Source organism: Hesperophylax consimilis, chromosome 19, assembly GCF_061612785.1.
Source record: "Hesperophylax consimilis isolate HC1 chromosome 19, BYU_Hcon_1.0, whole genome shotgun sequence".
NCBI classification, from domain to species: Eukaryota; Metazoa; Arthropoda; class Insecta; order Trichoptera; family Limnephilidae; genus Hesperophylax; species Hesperophylax consimilis.
In genome coordinates, this window is record NC_142854.1 from 32,893,770 (window position 1) to 32,918,338 (window position 24,569).

The following is a 24,569-nucleotide window of genomic DNA, read 5'->3' on the forward strand; positions in this document are numbered from 1 at the left end:
AATGGGAGAAGATGTAATAAAATTATTAAAGCTATAAAAGTTAATTATTAGCCGATAGAATCGAAATAAGTTGCCTTTTAAAGCTCACAAAATTGTCAAAACCAAACATATCTATAAGTTCACAGTATTTATTCGCAAGGTTGTGAATTCTAGGAATTGGTGAAAAAATAGAATAATTAGTGTTGAGGTTCTTGTTAAATTTAAAAGTATCTTTACTGCGAGTTTGCCTAGCAGGAACATTAATGCAAATAAGTTCCAACAAATTAGGGCTGTCAATTAAAGATTTAATAATTTTGAATAAAAATAGCAAATCAATTAACACTCTTCTATCAGATAATTTAAGAAGTTTAGTTTCAGCAAGCAAGTTATTGTAATTTATAAATTCAATTGGAATTTTCATTTTAAAATTAATGTACCGAAGGAATTTATTTTGTACCTTTTCTAATGATTGAGAATGGACCTTGTAGTACGGTGACCATACGGTGGAATTGTATTCTAATTTGCTTCGTACTAACGAGCAATACAGATGTTTTAATGTTGACATACTTTTAAAATTTGCTCCCATTCTCAAAATAAAACCTAGTATTCTCATCGCATCGCTTGTTATTTCATCGATGTGTTCGTTAAACTGTAGACTCTCGTGGAATATAACACCAAGATCACGAATCTGTGATACACGAAGAAGATTAGCACCATTCATAAAATAGGAAAAATTAAGTGGATTTTTGCCTTTGTAAAAACTGATAATCTGGCATTTACCTAAATTTAGTTGCAAATCATTGACAGAACACCACGCACATAGTTTATTAAGGTTCAACTGCAAAATTGCGCGATCGTCATCGTCTTTGATTATTCTGTATATCTTCAGATCGTCGGCAAATAACAGGACTTTAACATTAGTAAAAATATTAACAATATCATTGATAAACAAACAAAATAATATTGGGCCCAAGTGAGATCCCTGTGGTACTCCGCTCGAGGCAGCAAATGTATAAGAAGTAAACGAATCTATCTTGACTGCTAAGTACCTTCCTAATAGATAACTCTTAAACCATTCCAACATGCTCCCTCTTATTCCCAACAATTTTAGTTTACGTAATAATATTTTGTGGTTTACTTTATCAAATGCCTTACTGAAGTCAGTATATATGGAATCAGTTTGATGTGATGCATTAAGGGCATTAACAATATCATTCGTGTACAATATCAAATTGGTAAGAGTAGATCTACCTTTAATGAATCCATGTTGAAGGGGAGAGATGGTTCGATTGATTCGGGATATCAACTTATCTAGTACTAGGCTTTCAAAAAGTTTGGGTAAAGTAGACATTATACATATTGGCCTATAATTTGTTACTTCGCTCTTATTACCTTTTTTGAAAATGGGCGTTAAAAGACTAAACTTCCAAAGGTCCGGGAAGACACCTGATGAGAGTGACTTTGTAAATAACTTATGAATAGGATATGACAATGTATGCATACAATTTACTAAAAACCTGGGCGGAACATTATCAGGTCCTGCGGATTTTCGGGAATCAAGACTCTTCAGCTTAGATATAATATCGTCTATGGTTACATTACAGTCAGATATATCAAGAGTTTCAACCAAATCAAAGCACGAAATATTGCTGTCTTCACTTGCATTAATGTAAACGCCGCTAAAAAAATCAGCAAAAAGATTAACAGTTTCCTGAAGATTTTGGGATAATTTAGAATCGAATGACACACTACTAGGTATGTAAGTACCATTTTCTTTTTGGGATTTAACATATTTCCAAAAGAAATTTGAGTCGTCCATGATAGAGCCTTCGACATCACTAATGTAATTTTTGTAACATTTTGCGGAGAGCTTATTGCACTCTGCCCTCAATTTTTGAAACGCAGTATAATCGATGGCCAGGCGACTTTGTTTGAATCTCTTATGAGATAATTTTTTGAGGTAAATTAAGTCTATCAGGTCTTTTGAGAACCATTTTGGGTATAGAGTTTCTCTGTAAGTCGTTAAAGGAACAAATTGTTCAATTGCAGAATTAACGATGAAGTAAAATTTTTTAAGGTGTACATTAATATCATCGTCGCTATCAAAGAATGACCAGTCAGTCTGTTTAAGGAAATTTGAAATTTTAACATAGTCAGCTTTTTTGAAATTTCGAGTTTCTACTACCTTTTTTACGATAGGAATTGGTTTAAGATTGGACATGCATATTTCTAGTGGTGGATGGTAAACATCGACAGGTAATAGAATTTCGGTACTTCTCACAACACAGATGTCAGACACATTTGACAGTGCCAAATCCAACGTACGACCTCCTATATTAAGAACATTATTACACTGTGCTAGACCTAAGAACAGTGCCATATCTCTAATAACACGAATATTAACATTAGAACAAGAATTGACAGAATTCATATTACACCAATCATAATGTGGCAGATTGTAATCACCAACTAGAAGTAGTTTAGTATTAGGATATTTAGCACAAATTGATTCAACCTCGTCGCAGTGATTGCTGTAGCTTTGGACATCAGAATTCGGAGGTAAGTATGCACATCCCACTATTATTTTACCTCTAGAAGTGTTCACATTGACAAATAGTTGCTCGATGGATGTGTTTTTTGTGGATATTTTTGAAGAACTGAGATTTTTTGAGATAGCAATGGCTACACCACCTCCTCTCGTTTTGGCACTTGTTTTAGAATTCCTATCCATACGGTAGATGTTGAAATTAGGGAAGCCTAATTCGGCGGAATTGATTCCTGAGTCGAGCCATGTTTCGGTTAAAATGAAGATATCACTGCTGATAGTTGCCGCCGAAGTCAGCAACATGGGAAGTTTAGTGCGGATCCCTCTCACATTTTGGTAGTAGCATTTTATTTTTTGTTGTTTCAGTTTTTTGGCGCACATTCAATAATTTTAGGTACAGAGTTCACATATTTGATAGTTATATTGGTTTCACCGTTGTTCTTCCTCGTCTCGAGTTGTTGGCGTAAATCTAGAAGTTGAGTCCTCTGCAATGGTGTTTGGTCGTTACTGGCCTTTATACCGTTTTTCAGTTTTGCGTTCCTGGTCAAAACCTCACGAGCCGAGACAGAGTCATTGAATTCGACCTTAATCGGTCTAATTTTGTTGGACTTTTTTACACCAAGTCTGTACGACTTAACCACACTCGGTATTAATTCATTATTTATATCACTAATCGCTGAAACTACTTTATCGCTGTCCATTTTAATAATTGTTGTTGTTGATTCTGAAATACTTTCGGGAACATTAAATAAAATAATGTTCTTTGACCGGGTTTTTCTTTCCTCGGCCTCTGCGAGCAAATCATTTATTGAAGATGAAGTATTTGTCGGGTTAGTAACAATAGACTGAGTATCCGTTACACTTTTTAATGTTGACAATTCTCCTTCCAACATTCCCATACGAACAGCCATCAATCCTGTGGTTCCTAACAGATCCGTTGTTATCGGGGTAATTTTACCCATTTGCTCCTTCGTAAATTTGTTGCCGGGGTCATTAATAATTTTTATCAGCGAACAGAGTAGATCCTTGGCCTTGGTCATATAGTTAAGAGAGTTCTCGTTTAAATCCATATTAAAATTTATTTAAAAAGAGTTAAAAATATGTTAACTTTATTCGTAATTAGTTTATACACCTTACACATTAGTCATGAGATAAGGTTCCAATGTGTACCCGGAGTCACCTGATTGAAACATAAACACCCATTACAATAGGTATATATAACTACTAAGTTATGGATTGTTGAAATATAATATAGTATAATACCTAGCAAGAAATACGTCCCAATTCTCTGATTATATAGTCTGGTCATTTCAGTTTTTACTGTACTACTATTCCAAACAAATTGATCGTGGACAGTACCCGGGAAGCGTGTGTTAATACTTAATATTGTCAACTCAGCATCACATACCTGTATAACAAACATGTAAAACCTTCAATAAAATGTGAAAACACCGTACACCAACTGTTTTATTTGTAAAAACAAACATTTTACCACTTGAACATTGAGCGAATAGAATCCTTTATGATTTTTATACTGCTCTTCATGTCTGGAAGGGGTCACAATGGCAATGTGGGTGCAATCAATGCAGCCCAGAACATGAGGAAAGTTTAATTTGTCCCTGAAAGCACTCTCCACTTGCTTCCTGGCTTCGTTTGTTGCTGGAAAATGTATCCACCTTCTATAAAGGTGCTCCAACACTGCCTTCATAAACACTTTGATGCATTTACTGACGGTTGTCTGACCTATAGCCAGCATATGGTCTTGCCCCACCCCACGTTGGTAACTTCCTGTGGCGAAGAAACTTATTGGTGCTAATACCTGTCAACATTATAATCCTTTTATTAATGATCGACATTGTGTTTTTACAAAGATATCATAATAATATTAAATGCACTTACTTTAATGTACATTGGAAGTCCGCTTGTACTTTTTGACACTAAAAAGGGAGTTAGTTGATCTATAAGATCTTTAGCCATTATACGAGATATCCGGAACAAGTGTCTGAATTCAGTCTCTCCAAGTTCAAACGGATTCAATTGATCGCGTAAACGGCGTCTTTCAATCTTACGAGCTTCTTTGGAATCGTTAGCCTGCCTCCGTTCATTGATATACCAGTAATTTTGTAAAAAAAACGGCATTATTAAAAAGTTGTTTTTATATCGTGACAGCCAAGAGTCCGCGATAGATTTGGCGGGTTTTTGTCAATCGTCGGTTGGAATATTTGACAAACGTGCTCGCAAATAACGCCAACTGACCATAGACAATGAATTTTGTCAATTGTCGGTCGGAATATATCCAATCTACCATTGACCATGCTCGCAACTATCGGTAACTGATCTTATATGACGAATTTTATCGAATTTTGTCAATATCGGGCTTTATCGATCGTTCATGCTAGGGCCCCAGGACTGCCAACATAGCAATACATATCATCCTTTCCTCCTTTATTGACACTCTTACACATTATCTCCCAAGCGACCCATCAGGACTGCCAACATAGCAATACATATCATCCTTTCCTCCTTTATTGACACTCTTAGGATGGGTTTTTTCATTTACCGTTACTTTTAGCTGTACAGTTTGCAGTTACTTTAGCAGTGCAGTTGACAATTACGGCAAAATGAGTTTTTTCACGACGCCAACTGCAAAAGTAAAGGTAAACAGGGATGACAGCATGATAACTAATCTAATTCCCACATTTTCGTATTGGGAACTGTTCATATATTTTTTCATGTGGCAACACACACAACAAATGTCAAGTTGACATTCAACATTCTGTGAATTGCGTCGTCTGTAGCCGCGTCGCTTGTGTTTTGTTTGTAAATTTTGCGATAATAATGAGTGTGGTTAGCAAAAAGTAAGTAAAAATTCAATTATATCAGTATTAATGCTTATTTTTCAATACATAACTAATGTATACATCTTTGCAGCGAACGTGGAAACAATTTTTCGGCGATGGAGATAGACTTGCTAAAAAACTTGATTCAAAAATATGGATCCGTAATTTTGTGTAAAAGGACTGACGCATTGTGCTCACATGACAAGGAAAAAGCCTGGATCACGTTGACAAGTGAGTTTAATGCGTCAACAAACATATTACGGACAACAAATATAAGTGGGAGTATATAAAGCGTGTTGCTAGAAAGGTATTACAATCACTAATCATTTGATATTATCACTCATTTATTCATGATGATTTCACTTGTTTATTATTGAAAAAATGTATGTTTTGTATATTTTAGGAAGCTGGAAAGCAAAGGCAGTCTCAGCAACAAACAGGCGGTGGTCCTCCCCTTCCGCCAATGTCGGACACTTCTGAGTGGGTATCTAGCATTATGAAGGAATCCATTGTGGGGATTTCTTCAACATACGATGGAGATTGTAAGTTGTTATATTCCAAATGTATAGGTTGATGAAGTGGTGTGGGTACACTCATGTGTCAATTATCTCTTGCCACGGTCCGGTGGTGGTGATGAATACTGTTGTCTCATTATGTCATATATTGTTATACGGTTATTTTTATATAAAGTTTAACTTTTAACAAAAGTTATTTCTGAAAAAAATAAGCCGGTTTGGTTTTTATATAAAAATTAATTATCTTTTCAGCCACATCAAAGAACATCAATAGCCATACATTAAATCCAGAAAGTTATTAATTGTACAGGAGCTCATGGGTTCAGGTAATACATTTTCTCATTTAATGTATGTTAACAAATATGTACGTATTATGGATATGTTCTGTAAATGCTTGAGGTCCCTATGGCCAAGCAGATACACATTTGATTTAGTTACCCATAAATTGCAATCTACAATTAGCAACTATCCCGTTAAAGACTTGCTCCCAATAACTGTCATAATTTATTTAACCAGGAAACTATTTCTCCACCAGATTGCATAATACATGAGTACCTACATAGTTATTATTTGATTTCAGAAGTGAATCCTGGGATGGATGGTCAGCAGCTCTCTGCGATAGATGTGGACCAGACAGATAATACAAACCAAAAAGATATAGCTGAAACTCCTCGGAGAAGTAAGTGGAAACATTTTAATCGATTAAAATTTGAATTGATTTATGAATCCAATAAATAAAATAGGAACGTTTATTCTTGTTGCAGATATTCCCAAAAGCTTACAAAAAAAAAACACCCCCGAAACAGACAAGGCTGTCTGTTTGCACATCTTTAATCCAGTTGAAGGAGGAAAAAATAAAAATGGAGACAGAAGTGTTAGAATTAGAAAAAAAGAAATTTGAAATGGAAAATTTAGAATTTGAAAAAAAGAAAAGGATAGTAGAAATTGAAGATTTGGAAAAGAAAAGGAAACTGGAAATTGAAAATTTAGAATTCGAAAAAAAGAAAAAGATGTTAGAAATACTTATTTTAGAAAAACAATTAAATAGTTAATCTGGAGCATGCTTTTTTCTAATTCCAAATTTTCCATTTCAGCAGCATGTTTGATCGTCTCTTTCACATTGAATAATATACATGTTTAAGCTTTTGAAAGAATACATACATACTTACTTTTTTTAAAAATTTAAAATGGGTATGGGTTTATGTATATACATTATGTGTAATTATTAAATATGTATTAGTTTTAACTATGTATATTTTCATTAATAAGGAGCATTAATAAATTATAAACATATGATTGTTACTTAAGGATAATAATTTTCCTACATAAGTCCTACAACTTCTTAAATAAAAATAATATTTTTGAAAGAGTCCATCATTTCAATTTCTTGTTTATTCCATATCATGTGCACACTGCACATTAGTTACAAGTTGAAGTACAAAGAGTTTTCATATTGTGTCTCTGGCAGCCAACCTGCACATACACAGTACACACCATCTCCCTCTTGGGGTAGGCAGAGAGGACAGCTCTACACAAATGCCCATATAAACCTCCCTTGCTTCCTCCACATTTATACATCTCTATATCCAACTTCTTCCTAAGGAGAGAGGAGACAAACTTATTGCAGAAGCTTCATTTTATTTACGTCATATCATTTGAATAAATTGTTCTAAAAATGTTTGTAATTACACTTTATCAACCATTAATTACATGTCACTGGGAGCACATATCATATCTGCAATTAATGCAGTCAAAAGTCGAGCAGTTTTTTTATTAATGCGAAATCGGCATACGAAATCTAAGTCTTCCATTAGATAGAAATTCCTGCGTATATTATGTCGCTTAACACGTCGTGTCATATAATTAATTATGGGTTCGTCGTCAGAACTTGACGAACTGTCACTTGTCGCGAACATAATGATGATAATGATAATATAATAGCAAATACCGTATCTAATAACCTCTTATCTCTGAACTGTCACAGTGACATTAGACAACGGCGGCCATTTTGGTTACCTTTACTTTAGCAGTTTACAGTACCATTGCTGGCCTGTAAGATTGTAGGTAAAAGTAAACAGTAAATGTCAAATGAAAAAACTCATTTCTATGACTTTTACTGTTTACTTTTACAATTAGCATTGCATTTAGCATTCTCGGTAAATGAAAAAACCCACCCTTACACATTATCTCCCAAGCGACCCATCAGGACTGCCAACATAGCAATACATATCATCCTTTCCTCCTTTCATTTATTTTTTTTTAACATTTTTTCCCCTCTCCTCTGATTAAATGAATTAAATACCCCCATGAACCTAATTTTAACTGAATAGTTCCCTGAACCCATTTCATAGGACCTTTCAGATGCCTTAAGTATACCAATACATTATCATTTTTGAAATTTGTTTTAGTATCATCTTTTTTTATGTTCTCTCGAAAAGTATTGTACAATCTTGTTTCAAACTACCTAAAAATTTTTTGTCCGAAAGTAATGAATTACAGGAAGTAAATTTTTATTATGGTTTCGAGTATAGCGAGTATTTAAAATTTATGTGTATTATTTATGTTGTTATTATTAATTCATACTTCGCGCCGCCATCTTAACAATCGGTTTTACTTTCAAAATTATTTTATAATACATAGTAAAAAATAAGAAAACAATACTCTAAAAGAACTTTTAAGCCAGCATTTTCTGGTTACTCGTTACTGGTTGCCACCTTATACCGAAAGATCTTTTTAAGTGCGTTAGGATTATCAACTTGTGGTTCTACGTAATAATTGTTGTCCCAATTTAATTTCTTTAAAAGATCATAAAACTCTTTGTGACTTTTGGCCCAATCTGTAACTTCTCCTATATTTCCACTTTCATCATGAATCAATGCTTCAATAAAATTACTTATTCCGTGAGTCATCGCGTTATAGATAATACCACCACCGAAAATATTCTCAAATATACAGGCAGGGTCGTATACGATAGGCGAAATGCGAGAAATCTTACTGAGGTGTACGCCGCAAGTGTTAATATGGTTGGTGGCCGACAGGTAAAGAGTAATGTTGTTAAATCACATTGACATACTTAACTTATGCTTTGTGAAACAGCGATACGCTCGGAACAGGTTGCTTTCTATGAAATTCCCGGATTTAATTCGTATCACTATTGCAGAAGTTACAATTCCAGTGGAGGTATTTTGTTATATGCCAAATATAATCTCGCCTTCTCGCAAATATATATTATAGAGACAAAATATTTTGAAATCGTTTTTGGAAAATTGGAATCTCTGTGATTAAAAATAATATTGAACCAAATGAAAGTGTCATATGTTTTGGTGACATCAATTTAAACTTATTAAATAGAAATGATTCTGTCGTAATAACCTATGAAAATATCCTTGCAAATAATTATTTAATAAAATGTATAGATGACGTAACAAGAGAAGTTATAGTTCAACAGAAAATAAATAGCTCGTGTATCGATCATTTGTTTGTAAAGATTAGCGGAAGACAAACCACTGGAGCGTTTACAGATGTGAGTTCAATCTCCTCATGCGTATGTGATGATAATATTGTACAAGACTGTAGTCTTGTATTGGAGAACGGGACTAACAAAGGCACAACTTGCACCAAATACATAAATGTAATAAAACACACATTTCTATTTATTCATGAATATGTATTAAAGAACAGGCATTACAACAGTAACAGTAATACATAACAAACATAAGTATAAACAAGTTACAAACTAAACAGAAATGAGTTATTACAAACATCAATAATTATGTGGTTTTTTTTATTTTATTATTAAAAAATACACACTTTATTTATTTATTTATTAACGCCCTTTTTCGGGGATTTTACATATGAATATTAAGAAATATACATTATTTATTGTACATAACTGAATTGCTTCATAAACAACATTTTATATATTTTTAAAGATAAATTGAAGATGTCCACTGACTTGGTATAATTGTTTCCCTCCATTAGTATTCTGGGCAACGAGGAATACATATGGTAGTTAGTCCCAGAATTTCTGCACTGAAATAAATCCTGACTTCTAGTATTACGTTGTGGAATTATCAATTCTAGCAATACCGGACTATCAACTAAATCATTTAAAATTTTATATAGAAATACCAAGTCAGTGAAAATTCTTCCGTTTGACAATTTGAGAATATTCATATAATTTAACAGAGTGTTGTAGTTCTACATAATTGCTGGAAAACCCATTTTAAAATTTATAAAACGTAAGAATTTGTTTTGTATTCTTTCAACAGCTTGTACATGTATATTATAATGTGGGTTCCAGACAGGAGAATTGTACTCAAGTTGACTTCTTATTGACTTGAAAAGAAAGCTATGAAAACATAAATAACAATTTGAAAAGTCTTAGAATAATATATAATTGTAAGTTAATACAAATGAATTGTTTCAGTGCGCCAAGTCTTCAGTAAGTTCACCAATTGTTTGTTTTGGGCACAGTTTTTAATTTCAGCAGGTAACATATTAAAACAACTGGGAATCATATACTTTAACGTTCTTTGTCCATATTTATTTGTATGCTTAGGTACAATAAGTCCTTCATTAAAGTTAAAACGAGTATTATGATTGTGTTCTAGCCTGTTTATTTATAAAGGGTTATTTCTGTGCTGAAATATAATTTTGTACCACAGAATTGCTCTCACTGAAAGAAGACTCTGATAGAATTATGGAATATTATGCCTTCCTTTGTATAAATCAGCTAATAATTTAACCAATGAATTTAGCACGGATTGAACATGGTCCATATTAGTTTTACAGGAAAATCTGTTATTCCATACCTTATAACAGATTCAGCTAGAGATAAATAAATTATTCAAAGTGTTGTTAGTTGTGAACAAACTTTGTTTATTTGTATATCTCACTTGAAAAAGCAATCAATATTGACACCTAAATAAACATATTCTTTAACTAGTTCCATATTTTGACATGTACACATTGCAGGAATACCATCGTGTAATATATACCGGTTGCTTTGAGGCATCTTTTCTGGTTCAAATTCAATTGGTTGCAAGAATATCATTATCAAGAATTCAACGGGCGATTTAGCCATTTGAGAAGTGTCTGTTGTGTTTGCATTACAGAGACTATACTGTTACTGAAACTAAATGTAAGTTATTAAATACAATTTGCCTCAATAATAATATTCACATCAGATGTAGGATAGGTACTCTTAGATCCATTCATGTATTGAACAAATACAAATAAACAACATAAATCAATAAATAGTTTTCATAGAACAATAGTATTAAGAGAAGAGGGACTAATATAATACATTATATAAAACACCTGTTGTCTGTGTGTGTGTCTGTGCTTTACCTACCAATAATACTTGTGTGTTTTGCTTGCTCAAATAACGCATCCATACCAAGTACTTATAACTTATAACAAGGGTTCTTACGTCTGTTTGAATTCAATTGTTTCAACTTATTAAGTCGTGTCGCGGTCTCTCAGCGAACACAAACAGTGTTAATCACGGTGCGATCATTCAAATCAATAAAAGTGAAAGAAAACAACAAGAAACGCTCAAATTACCTCACGATGGTGAAGTGCAAGAAATAAGGACAGTGAATTATACAGCGACTGTGGTTTCCACAAATTGCCAAAACATTCCTGTAGGTAAGGAATGGATTTGTGCTAACTGCCACCGAGATAATAATGCAAATATAAACATCACACAAGAGCACAAGACGAGCAGCAAGAAAATATTACAGAAATGAAGCAAATTCTAAATTAACATTATAAGACATGGAGACACTGACTAATCTAACAAATAGGATGAACTACATATAGAGTTAGGGAAAAAACTAAAAGTAAATAAACTTAACTAAAATACCTAGAATACCGGATACAAGAGATCCAACAAGCGGACTAAAATTGTAACATTTGGTCTTGAGATGAAAAAAGACCAGAGAAATTGAACGTAAATAATGAAAACATTGAAAAGGTGTGGAGACTTTACGAAAGAACAAACTCCAAAGCAGCAAACGTAATTATTAAATGGAGACGAATGGAAAACTCCACTGACGAACAATGACAAAATGGAAATAACGGCAGAATATGAAAAGTGATATAAAGGAATATATTTAATATAAATAACAAAACACGTTTCAAGTCTATTTGATCAGTTATTAAATCCACGCCATGGAAGATTCAACTCTATTTGAAACACATACAATTATCAACCAAATGTATTGTTCCATTAACATAAACATATTGGATAGTAAAAAGAGTGTAATTACAGAATATCTAAATGTACTCAGTGAAAATGCTTTAGAAAGTGTGACTCATATTGCAATACGTAACCGCTATAACACTATTGTAACTAATCAAATCATTATGTAACAATAGGTACTTCAAAAAGATTTACATTACATTAATACCTTTGTATATTGAAAAATTGTTAAAATGCTTACAATCAAACTGAATAAAGGTCTGTCTGTAACTCTGCTTCAATGAACTCTACAACTCGGATTTGCTTTGAATTTAGGTGTCATTTTCTAAATTGGAACTCATTGTGTACCATTTTAGTATCACGAAATTTTAGTATGGAGAAAGAACACCATTCAATATGGAAACTTTGCTTGAAATGGCTTTAGCTGTGTTTGATGACCAGACCTGAATGCTATAATATACTTCCCCTCCCCGCTATACTCTCACTGTTGGGACACTTGTGCGATACTCACTTGATGATAATTACCATAACACGGGCATTAGCCTAGTATGACTACCATAACACATTAAAATTACATTATTATCACCCGTAGTGAATAGTATAGCTATGCGAAAAGTTGTATTTTTTCTTTTTGTTTTTAATTTTATGTTTTTTTTTGCCATTTAATATGTTGCGTAGGTAAAAAATACTAAAGCAACATTTAACTCAATGGAACTTAATTGGTCTAGATTGAACATATGAATGTTTATTGTTATATTTTTTTACTGTACGACTGTTTGCTTCCTAAATAAAAAGAAATAAATAAAAATAAATAAATAAACACGGGCATTAGCCTAGTATGGTAGTTGAAAATTGTAATGCTAAAAAAAAAACTGTAAAATATTAGAAAAAAAAATGTTATTCTTCTTTAAATTCGAAATTCGGATATTTTACTTTAAATTTGGATAATTTGTACTTTACTTGACTTTCTTTAACCGTTGCTCCTTTATTTACTAAAACCTTCACTATAGACCATTTACCACACCCAATAGCCTCACTAAGAGCTCTACCACCATCCGCATTAACATCCACTCCCCACTTCAGCAGCAGCTTCACCACAGCCAAGTTCCCTTTCTGTGATGCCTCAGTTAGTGCCGTATCTCCCTTCCTGTTTACCCTGTCAGGGTCCGCCCCCTGCTGCAGGAGGTATTCTACTACATCGAAAGATCCCCCTTCTGCCGCGGCGTGTAGTACAGTCTTACCAAACCCATCTGTATAGTTGATGACAGCACTCTTTTGAACGAGATACTTTACAGTTGGTAAGTCTTTACTCCGGGCCGTATACATCAGAATAGACTTGTTTGTATGAATGTCTGCTCTGCGCTCCACTAAGTACTTTACTATATTCAGTTTACCCTCCACAGCAGCTGTATGTAAAGGAGTCAACCCCCAGTCATCCCTCCGTGCCATCCATTCAGTAAAGGGAACAACAGTTTGCTCCACGAGTAGTTTAACCATATCGAGGTGGCCCTCCTCTGCAGCAAGGTGAAGGGCAGATTGCCAATATGACCTATCTCTGCCTATATTCAATAATAAACAATAACGTTCAACATTATTTTCTAATTTCTCTAACAATATCTTTTTAACTAATTTAATTTTTTTTTTTTCAACAGCCTCTCCAAATGGTGCTTTTACTGATTTAACTTTTTTTATTCTATTAATTATTCCTGAGATAAAACTTGAGGTAATAACTTGACAAAATAAATGAATAACATTGCGTTCTATCTCCATTCCTTCATTGAATTCAATAAAAAATAAATGTTTTAAAAATAACTTTACCACAGTTTCATGAGAATTTTCAATATCCGGATTAAATACATCTGTTTCAACAATGTCTACAAAACCTCCATTAAATAAACTTGCAAAAAAGATCTGTTCCTTAGTTTCATCAGAACAAATTACACGGTGTAAAATATTTTTTGTTATTTCGTCCAATACTAACAACTTATGTCCACTCAAATAACGTTGCTTAGGTATATTTAACAAATTCAGTGCTGTTTTGTCCTTAAAGTCATAATGTGTCATAAAAGAGGCCAAGGCTTCTTGTGTACTGAATCCACTGATTAGAAATGTGATAATGTGTTCGTTTTTTTCTATAACTGCAATGTGCAGAGCTGTTTGGTGTTCCTCGTTCATAAATACCGTTCTGTCTTCAAGCCACAGTTGACTAATGCATTTGGCGTTTAATTCAAGTGCAGTCTCTGACATTGGTGTTTCATTTAATAGCGCATTCATGAAATGTCTGATGATCCTGCTGTCAGGATGAAGCAGTATTCGAGGGAAAAGTATTTGTTTGAAAAGTTCATACCTGCAATGGAGCGTTCGTTGTTGGAGCCAGCGGACCACCATTACCGCGCAGCAGTACTCCGCGTAAGTACGGTGGACAAATTGAAAATCTCCGTCACTGTTTGTTTGAACCAAACCAACTCTGTTCAATTTATTTAGCCACTCGTCTTCAATGGCGTCAAAGTTCTTAACATAAAAATCCGGAAAGAATGTTTTAAATCCTAGTTTACCGTGCATTTCGGTTATACTGTCAATTAAATAATTTATTATAAGTTCATCCGCCGCTACGCCTAGACATGTTTTATCATTAAAGTAAATTTCATATTTTAACGAAATAAACTTACTGTAAAGATTTGACGCAGTTTCAATGTTGATTTTTTTAAATAAAACTTCCCGAGACTGATGCAACATATCCCCTGTCGGCCTGAATACTTCCGATAACATCCTCAGCTGCAGGGGAACCCCCATGAAGCTGGTCATGTCTGAACCGAGAACTAGCTTTGCTTGCCGTAGCACCTCTCCGGCGTACTCCTTTAGTTGTCCCTCTCTCACTCCGTTATCTTCCAGCTCAAGAGAGAGACAGGAATGCCAAATCCTAACTAAAAAATTCTGTTGCTCTTCTTCATTAAACGGTAAAAATAACGTACATAAATTACATAATTCCCTTTCTAATGCACTTTTCAAATATTTACGAGCTGTCAAGAATATTTGAACTGATGGTATATTTTTAAAGAAAATAAGGAGCTTGATTATCTTCTGTTTGGCACTCGCTTTGTCTTTATCTTTAATATAATCATCCAGCTCATCAAACCCGTCTAACAGTATTACGACCCGCTTGGAATGTGTCGTCCTTCCTAACAAATACTCTAATAAACTGTCAGCCTCAGAGCGACACTTGCTTAACAGAAACTTTGCTACGCTTTTAGGAGTCAACGGATCTGATAAATCTCTTATATGCCCTTGGAAGTGTTTTAATTCTAAATATATAACCCATGGTGCATCCACGAGTCTTGACAAGTTGGCGAGGGAAGTTGTTTTCCCCATACCTGGTTCATCAGCTATGATTACCAAGTTTCTGTCTGTTTTGCTCAAATCTGTTTCATTTACCGGCTTACTGGAGTCTGTGTACATACGGGGTATCAGGCTCTCTACAGACCCGTGGGAATATCGCCACTCTAGGTTATGGCTTTCCTCGCTCTGACAAATTTTTACAAAATGGATACGTTTACTAACATATTTTTGAATAACACTCACCTCTTCTTCTAGGGACGCAATAAGTATATTATCTGTGAACTCTTTCTTTTTAACGCAATTCTCTACCAAATTTATGAGTAACTTCTTGTTTGCCTCAGTGTTAATAACAAACAGGTCATCGGCATGTTTAGTTTCTGCAAACTCCTTCACGTTAATAAATGCTCTATGAAGAAATTTCCTGTCTAAATAAAAACGTTTATCAAATATTTCCTTACAGTACACATCTCTGCCTAACACTTCTAACAGGTAAATGCATTTATCCTGGTTCTTCTTGCAGATATCTCTATAGAAAAGTAGCGCATCTCCCTTGGTGCGGATGATGTCCATCCTCTTGAGCTGGTCCCAGCCGGCCTCAGTCTCCAGGACCTCGCGGCTCAACCCACTCATCACCACCAGGATGTCAGTGTCGGGTGACTTTACATAATTAACAAAGGATTCTATACTAATTTTTTTGTTTAATTTAAAGAAAGGCATCTGTATATCGCCGAGGGTGGGACGCGTGTCTTCTAAGGCAATAGTATAGTTTTCAGCTGTCGCGAATCGTTTTAAGGTGTCTAAACTTAGGATCTGATTGATTTTACAAACTGAACGGTCTTCTCCTAGGAAACTTTCAAAACTATACTCTTTCCCCCCAACAGTTATAACATTATTGCGATTAAACATTTTGTTTTGTGAGTCAGGAGTTAGATCTGAGAAATTAACATTGCTGGCAAAGTTTATAGTATTAATGAATTCAGAAGAGTCTTCTGGCGACACAATCAATACAAGTTTTAATGATTTAGAAGAAACGTCGTCAATTAATTGTTTGCTTTCAATAACGGAGGAAGAAGTGCAGTCTACCATCATCAAGTATTCTTTCTCAATGGGCCAACCAAAACTTTCAATATGTTTTTGTAGCTGAGACCATTCTATGAATGTGTAGCGATTTTGACTGAAATATTTGCCGAAGCCGACAGAAGAGTCAACAGTCTTATGGAGGATGTTCCAAAGTTGGCTCATCTGGAATGCAACGTGTTCACTACTCGCGACTAGGCAGAGAACTTGCTCTTCGCCTTCGAGGAACTTTAGGAATCCTGACCTTAAGGAAACCTTTGGGAAACCTACGGAATCCGCAAATTCCAGCGAACACTCGGACAGCGACTTGAGGTAACTCTGTCCCTCGGCGAAGTAAATAAAGTCTGCAGTGCGGTTTAAGATTTGAATCTGCTCTTCCACTGCCTCCGTAAAGTCCTTCTTCAGCCACCGCATCAGCTGCTTCAGGCCATTGCAGAGTTGCAGCACAGACTCACAACTGATTGTTCGGTTGAAAGAATCCAAAACAAATTTAGGGAGCAGTTCCGTACTTTTGTCATTACGTTTATACTTCGCGATGAATTTATTTATAACGGTCAATTTGCTTTGCTGTTCTTGTAATATATACATTTTGAAAAGCATTTGCAATTCACCTTCTGAAAAAACTCTGAACGAACAAATATTATTTGGGGACTTGATGACAAACCGACGATACGTTTCAAGAAAGTACTGATCATCTATATTTTCATCATTTTTTACGAAAAGGTTTCTATATTCTTCTACGCCGCTGGCCCAATCCAACACTTGGTAGATTTTCCAATTTTTGTCTTTTAAAGCCTTGACAAAATTGGAAATTGCATGAGTCTCTAATGTATATTTAGGGGTATTCCTATCAAACCAGTTGAACTCAGACATGTCAACAAAAACGTGGTAAATGTTCCCGAGGTGCATCCCGCAAGTGTTGACATGGTTGGGGAGCGACAGGTAAACAGTGATATCCAGCCCGTGTAAGTACACATTGCTCTGGTTACCATACCTGTCGTAATGACTATCCATTACTCGGACCAACATGTCCCGGGCCCCCGGACTATCAAAACAAACAGTTCTCGCATGTATACCATCATCGGGGTTCTTTTGAAAGAGAATTGGGCTATCTAAACGTTCAGTGACTAAATACTTGACAGAGAATGACGTTATCTGAGCAAGCCACCCTCCCAGAGAGTGGCCAGTGAGTGTTAGTGTGTAGTGCCTATTGTGTTGGTTGTTTGCTGTAAGAATGACTTGACGTATCGAATCCACAAAGGTTATAGCGGAATTCATACACGGTGTATAGTTTGTGCCGTAGATGCCCATTATGTTTGTATACCACGCTCCAAAGCATAAGGGATTGGTTCCGCGATGGGCCACCACGACTTGCTGCGAACCGGCGTGGTAAAAAGCTGCACCGCAGTAACCATTGGTTGAATCTGAATTGATGGCGGTCGACAGAAGAAGTCTCCAGCCATCTAACTTACCCGGCAGCATCCTAGCCCCGTAGTCTGCATCCTTTTCTCCGCTATTCTTCTTGGTGTAGATGAGGTCGGCAAACGTAGCCAGTATTTCGTTGCTCGGGTGTGGCTCCACATTCAGTAGGTCATCTGAAAACAGCTCCGAGGAATCGCAGAGGGCATCTACCAGTTGTTCCAATCGCGAAGATGTCAACAGCAAATTTTCGTCAATTTGTATAGTGACTCTTCTTGTTCCTGAAACACATAGATTTACCATGCATTAGATGAGTCATGATAGTAAACTTTTAACTTAAAAAAACTTACATTTAATAAAAACGCTTTTACTATTTATGTTACCGTCTATTTTTAGTTAGAAAAACGTAATAAATAAATATACATAGACGCACAACCATAGCCCGCGCTTCGGCCGTATATCACAAAGATACCTTCACTGCGCTAAAGAACATACAATACATGTACATGCACTGGAGCCTAATGGAGTAAACCACTAGTGCTATTCTACCGTGGTAAGTAAATACACAATGTCTTCCTTGATACTAAAGACGGTTTAAAGGCCTCGTCTGATGGAGCATCCTTCTTGCCATCTGTAGCTTACAAGTACCTGCGGGCCCTGTACATGGTAGGTACAAACAAACAAACAAACATACCTTCAAGAGACCCCTTCTGATAATCAAAGTAACTAACCTTCCAAGTTCTTGTCCGATCCTCTCGCCTCGTCTGACACAGCATCCTTCTCGCCAGCCTTGCCCAACTTTTTGATCTCTTCCTCGAGTTGGAACATTTTCTCGGTTTTGGTCACTGAAATATAACAAGAAAAGTACAACTAAAAAGTGAAACTTTAGCTTTCAATTAGCACAAGAAAAGTCAGTAATGCCTTCCTATAAGTCCTCCGTGGTGGAGGAGTAAGGCTCTCGACTAGCAATCTGGAGGTCGCAGATTCAAATCCTGGCGTGCTCAAGTTAATTTTATTTTATTAACTTGTGATATTTCACAATTTAATCATTTAAAATAATTTAAGGCACCCATATTTGTGGCACGTTCCAGAATGGCAGATTCGCTGTCTGTCAGTATCGCCCTGGTGTAAGACCACCATTCAGAATTGATTGCATTGAAATGCATGTTCGGTGACAAGATCTGAATAGCCAGGTACTTCGCCACAACCTTCACCATCATTACACACCCCGCATGGGGATGTCATAGTCTACCTGGCTCCAGATGGTTGTGAGCAGTTGGAACTCTTTAAAAAAGAAGTAAATGGGGAAGAGAACCTATCTCTTAGAGAGTATCTCTTGGGACGACTGACACCTGAATACTCCGATATCCGTACTTCTATTAAAACATCATTTAGCATGAAAAGGCTAAAAACATAATATAATATTAATATTGATGCATTTGAGGTCAACTTGGTTAATATTTAATTACTTGGTCTTGATGAGGATGAAATTATGCGAATGAAGTAAACTGCTTCTAGTTTAAAAACAGAGAAAGCGGACAGATTTTAAAACCAATTAAAAAGGAGATCGAACTATAATTAGTCTCAAAACAGGTTCGCCTAGTGAGGCAGATTATGCACAACTTAACACATTCTTTGCGGGAAACGAGAAAACTCGTCATACGCCTTTTACATTAAGACGCGGGAGACGAGTTTACTCGTTTTGTTGCGCAAAGCGGTAAGGAGCGGGAAACTTGTTAAAAAGGGGTTCCAAATGGGTGCGGGGTCATGTGTTTTCTATTGTCGACGGTACCCGATCTATCTACCTGTCAATATAATGAGTTTAAAACACAAACAATAATAATTTTATCTATCTATTTTACTTGGAGATATAAATCTAAATTTGCTTGATGAACAAGATAATATTGTAACTTTATATGAAAACTTACTTACTAACCATTATTTAACTAAATGCATCAATGTAGTAACTAGAGAAGCTGTATTAAATGGACAAATTACTCGCACGTGTATTGACCATATATTTGTCAAATTTAGAGGCAAGAAAATAACTGCTTGCGTCTGTGAAAATAATATTGCCGATCATTTTATACCAATATAAAATCTCATAAACGTCAGGTAGACTTTGCAAATAAGTATATTCAAATCATCTCACAAAATGATATTGATAGACATATCAGAGATTATAACTGGAGTAAACTTATAGAGGAGAAGGATTGTATTTCATTATAAGAAAAAATAAAATCTTTATTTAATAAATTTTACAAGAGTAGTTCTAAAACGATAGTGCAAAAACCGAAAACACGACCTTATGCAACAAATGAATGGGTAAACAGTGAATTATTATGTCAAATAAATAAAAGTGATAAACAATATAAAAAATGGAAAAGTACAACAACAAACAAAACAAATGAAACAGAATACAAAAAATCACGAAACCTTTGTAACGGGATAAATTAAGTACCCGTTGATTTACATTATTTGGTGTGGATGTCCGACAACTGGCGACACCATGAGAGAAGGTTCGGTGTTTGGCTGACAGAACAAAAGGAGCTTCGTCTTCAGTATTCGGGTGGCGGATTCAGCGATTACACGTACGGGGAAGAAAGGACTCTTCGCGGATGGCGGTCAACACGAAATCGGGAAGTTTTTAGTTTATCATTATGCATTTCAATTTTCAATATTCATTTCAAATATTCATTATTTAGTTTCTTTCTGTTTGCAATATTGGTTTACTATAATTTAATAAAATTTGTTCTATCGTTATATGGAACTGGCGCCCTTAATATTTATAGTAATGATATTTAAAATTATAATTCATTTTACTACCTACAATGTAGCATAACTTTCAATCACCATGTTAATTATTTTTACGTAATAATATACCGACCTACTAACGTTTCTTCGAGGTTAGTCGCACCCTGAGATTATTTATATTTAAATTATTCTTTGAGTCTCTTGCTATGTTTTGTGTTACAATAAATTATATTCCGTAATATGAATATTTTATTTAAGATTATCATCTCCTTATTATTGCATATATATTCATATTAATTTTTATACGTTACATTTGGCGACCCAACGTGGTTAAACCGGGTTTTTTTTGTTGTTTTATGGTGATTTAATGTGCTGTTGTGGGTAGTTTGAATAGTTTCATGTTAATTTCATGTATTTTTTTAAATTTTTGAGTAATGAAATGCATAAATGAAGCTTCACGAGTTCGTGTTGATTCGCGAGAGTTTTTTGTTCTTCCGTCGTTATAATTGCAATCGGGGGTTTAATTTTAATTTGAACATTTTTTTGCAGTCCGCCACCAAATACTCAGAACGCCAAGCGTTCATTTTATTTCTTTGTGACGTAAAATTCTAAATCGTCATATATTTTATTTTTATTGTTACCGTTCCGAATCCGTGACGTATTTAGTAAGGCGTCATCACGTTATTTAAAACATTCTGAATCAGAATACTTGATTCACTGGCAAATATTATTATTTAAATATGTATAATGATTGTGTGTGGGTAAACTAATTATTATTTTATTTCCTCAGTGCACCGGTAGTTTATTTTTTTCACAATATTCGTGAACAACATGCGTCGCAATTTTGGTGACTATTTATTGCAACAAAACTAATTGATCAAACGAAGTAAGTTACATTCTTATTGTTATAATGGATTTTTTCTTCTCACAAATGTATAATAATAATGATTATTACTTTTATTATTTCATTTATATAACGCCATTTTTGTGCAAAATTTCCTCAAGATATATTAATATTCCTCTTTCAGGTTATGTTGAATTACATTTGCATACCATTTCACATCCTGTATAATTGGAATAATAACATTATAATATGATACTTCTTTGTCATTTTCATTTCAATTGACATAGACTTTTAAATCTTCCTGTTATAAGGCATACATAGAAATTATTTTTAAATTAATAATTTATTTATTTTTGAAATATATTTTCCTGTTATAGGAAATAATTAAACTTTCCATCAATGACAAAAGGGAGTTATTTTTATTTATTTTTCGATAAGATAATGAAATATATAAATGTGAATTTCAGATTTCTACAAGTATCACGGGATCGCTTGCTGGTAGTTTTGGAGGAGACGTCTTTCATCACTGCGGCAGACGACTCCTGTATATTGCGGTTTGCCTGTATAATCATTGCATAAAGAGGTTATATTGTTTGTTTATTTTGTTGATTTTCTTTGGGGCTATGCGAGGTGATATAATGATATCTTCTAGGAAGGATTTAAAGTCATTTTATCGGTTCAATTGGTTTCGGAGGAGTTGACTCAAGTAAAAACAAAAAAATAAATCTCAATAATTATTTTTTAACTGTGGAACCTTTAATGTTTACTGTGGGTACTTTAAATTTATGATTGATATTGCATCATCTGGGGTTAATTGGAGTCTGAATTTTATCACAATCATATTTGATAGTCAATGTAACATGCTTAATTTAAATCATGACATGGAAGTCCATTAGTAATTTCGATATAATTAACTTATTGCTATATTGTGGATATAACACATAATTTGCCTAGTTTGATATTATTTTGAATTTTCTGAAGAATTTTTTTGAAGTCAGACATTTAATTTTTTTTGCGTTAATTTATTTCGAAAGGAGATTATTAAATGGTTAAAATATAATCACTTTTTTTAAATTAGAATGGTTCTTTTAAGATTTTAGATACAGAACAATGTTACACATTTATTCAAGGAAATGTTTACAATGTCAATATTATCTATAGAAAAAAAAAATAACTTCACACACCCACACAATTATTATTATATGCATATTTTTTTTTCTTTCACAACACATATTTGATGTTGATGATTTTTCAAGTAAAATTTACTAAAATACACGTGAATATTTTACTACAACATGGTAAAATAATGTTGTCTCACTATAAATATTTATATTATTCGTTCTTAACAAGTTCTCGTAATCGTTTGAACGCCACAAACGAGAAATGACAATTTGATCGCTTACATTTTATGCGTAAACGTAACGCGTATGTTTACACATTAAATGTATGTTTTGTTCTGTTCAGTACTCTTGTCGTATTGTTTAAATTTTGTTTGGGTAGGTCTTAACGTATGATTTTCAACTTAAAAAAAAATATGTTACCTGTATCTTACAGTGGGAATGTCACTTCATGCTTGGGTAGCCTCTGAAAGTGAATTTTTCTTTTACATTGCACATGTTTTTTAATATAAAACCGCTGAGGCTTTGTACAGCTCGTAAGGGTTGACTGTAAGGGTGGGAATGATGTATATATTTACATCTTATGTCCATAGGGCATAGAGGGCCTGTAGCGTGTGGATGTTTTTGCCTACATGAGACAGGGGAACTATGTGCTATGTGATATAGTGAAAGCAATTGGCTTTTGTTGCAATTTTTCTCGGGAGTTAACTTTTGTTGTCTTCTTAGTGTTAAAAAAAAGGAATATAACTTGTGGATGATTTATCCTTTATTAATTAATTTAAACAATACAACTTAAAATATGTAAGTACAATTTCAAAAGGAAACTATTAAGTGAACAATACGACAAGCAAGTGCTTGGATTCGATACACGGAATAGAGTCGTCTGGAAGCTGGAGTTGGGGTTTATATAGTCCATGCTGGTGCGGTGGAGTGGGGCGTCATCTTCCTATTTTCGGGCTGCGTGTCAAAGTGTCAATGTGTCATTCCGATAATGGGGTTATTGTACCAGTGCACGTGGAACACGTGGTCTTTCTTAAATCGATCCTTTGTTTTGGGATTGCTGCGCGTGTGGCCGCGTGTTGTTTTAAGTTCATCTAAATGTTCGTTTGTTTATTAATGGTCTTCTCCAAGTAGCCGTAGAAGGGTACGTGTTGATATGTCGTTTCAGGGATTGTGATTAGAGTATATCGTCCCGGTGATTGTCCTTGTCCGGATGCAACTGCTATCCATAAACTATTAAGGTTTAATAGTTTATTTTAGGCGAGATGAAGTGCTGGTTGTAATGGGCGTGCTGCGATGTCTTCCTGTAGGTGAGGGTCGTCTTGGGTGGTTAACTCTCCCCCCCTAAAATTGAAACTCCTTCGCACTGTGAAGGGTTTATATCTTCTCCAAAGGATATATCCGATGGCCGTAATTATCAAGCAGCTGGTAAGTGTGATGTGTATAGTTCCTTCAAATCCCGTCGTGGTGGTAGGGATATCGAATTCTCTGCGTGGTTCTTGTATTTCATCTACATGTAGGATGGGTAGTTTTAGTACATGTAATTCTTCCTTTGAATATGTGATGAGTAATGTTTCTTGGTTAACGATTCTTCCCATAGTGAAGGTTTTGCCTTGTATACTGCACTCGTCATTTGTTACAAGTACAGATTTGGAAATTACTATATTTTGTTGGTGTTGAGGGCATTGTGCTTGTAATGCTGTTGGTTCGTTGCGAAACAGGTACATCATATTATCTCCAATGACATGTGTATATTCTTCTGGACATATAATCTGGCGTAGACTACAGTTTTGTTCGCTGTGGTTTTCTAGTACGGTAGTTGTGCAGTCATCAATAGAGTTGAGTTCCTTGTTGCATATGCTGAGGCTGTCTGTAATAACTTGGCACTTGTGTGCATTATACATCTGCTTTCCATCTCTCAATAATCGTCTCGG

At 34.7% G+C, this 24,569-nt stretch overlaps 1 protein-coding gene and 1 long non-coding RNA gene across 3 annotated transcripts in view; one reads left to right on the forward strand and one right to left on the reverse strand.

The window, feature by feature from the left end:
- Positions 1–5,286: 5,286 nt before the first annotated feature.
- LOC149415170 (uncharacterized) lies at positions 5,287–7,071 on the forward strand. 2 transcript variants are annotated; one of them, XR_016303867.1, is made up of 6 exons: positions 5,287–5,382; positions 5,456–5,671; positions 5,768–5,906; positions 6,132–6,205; positions 6,460–6,558; positions 6,644–7,071. It is a non-coding gene; the product is annotated as an uncharacterized LOC149415170 (long non-coding RNA). The 2 variants fall into 2 exon arrangements; XR_016303868.1 differs by lacking the exons at positions 5,287–5,382; positions 5,456–5,671 and having other exon boundaries at positions 5,726–5,906.
- A 5,913-nt stretch (positions 7,072–12,984) lies between these two features.
- LOC149415171 (uncharacterized) overlaps positions 12,985–24,569 on the reverse strand; it is a 64,679-nt gene continuing 53,094 nt past the window's right edge. Inside the window, exons 6-9 of the mRNA XM_089643028.1 lie at positions 18,651–18,764; positions 16,507–18,200; positions 15,882–16,080; positions 12,985–13,646 (exon numbers count right to left, since the gene is read on the reverse strand). Of these exons, the coding sequence (XP_089499154.1) occupies positions 12,985–13,646; positions 15,882–16,080; positions 16,507–18,200; positions 18,651–18,764 (2,669 nt within the window). The remainder of the gene's footprint in view (positions 13,647–15,881; positions 16,081–16,506; positions 18,201–18,650; positions 18,765–24,569) is intronic.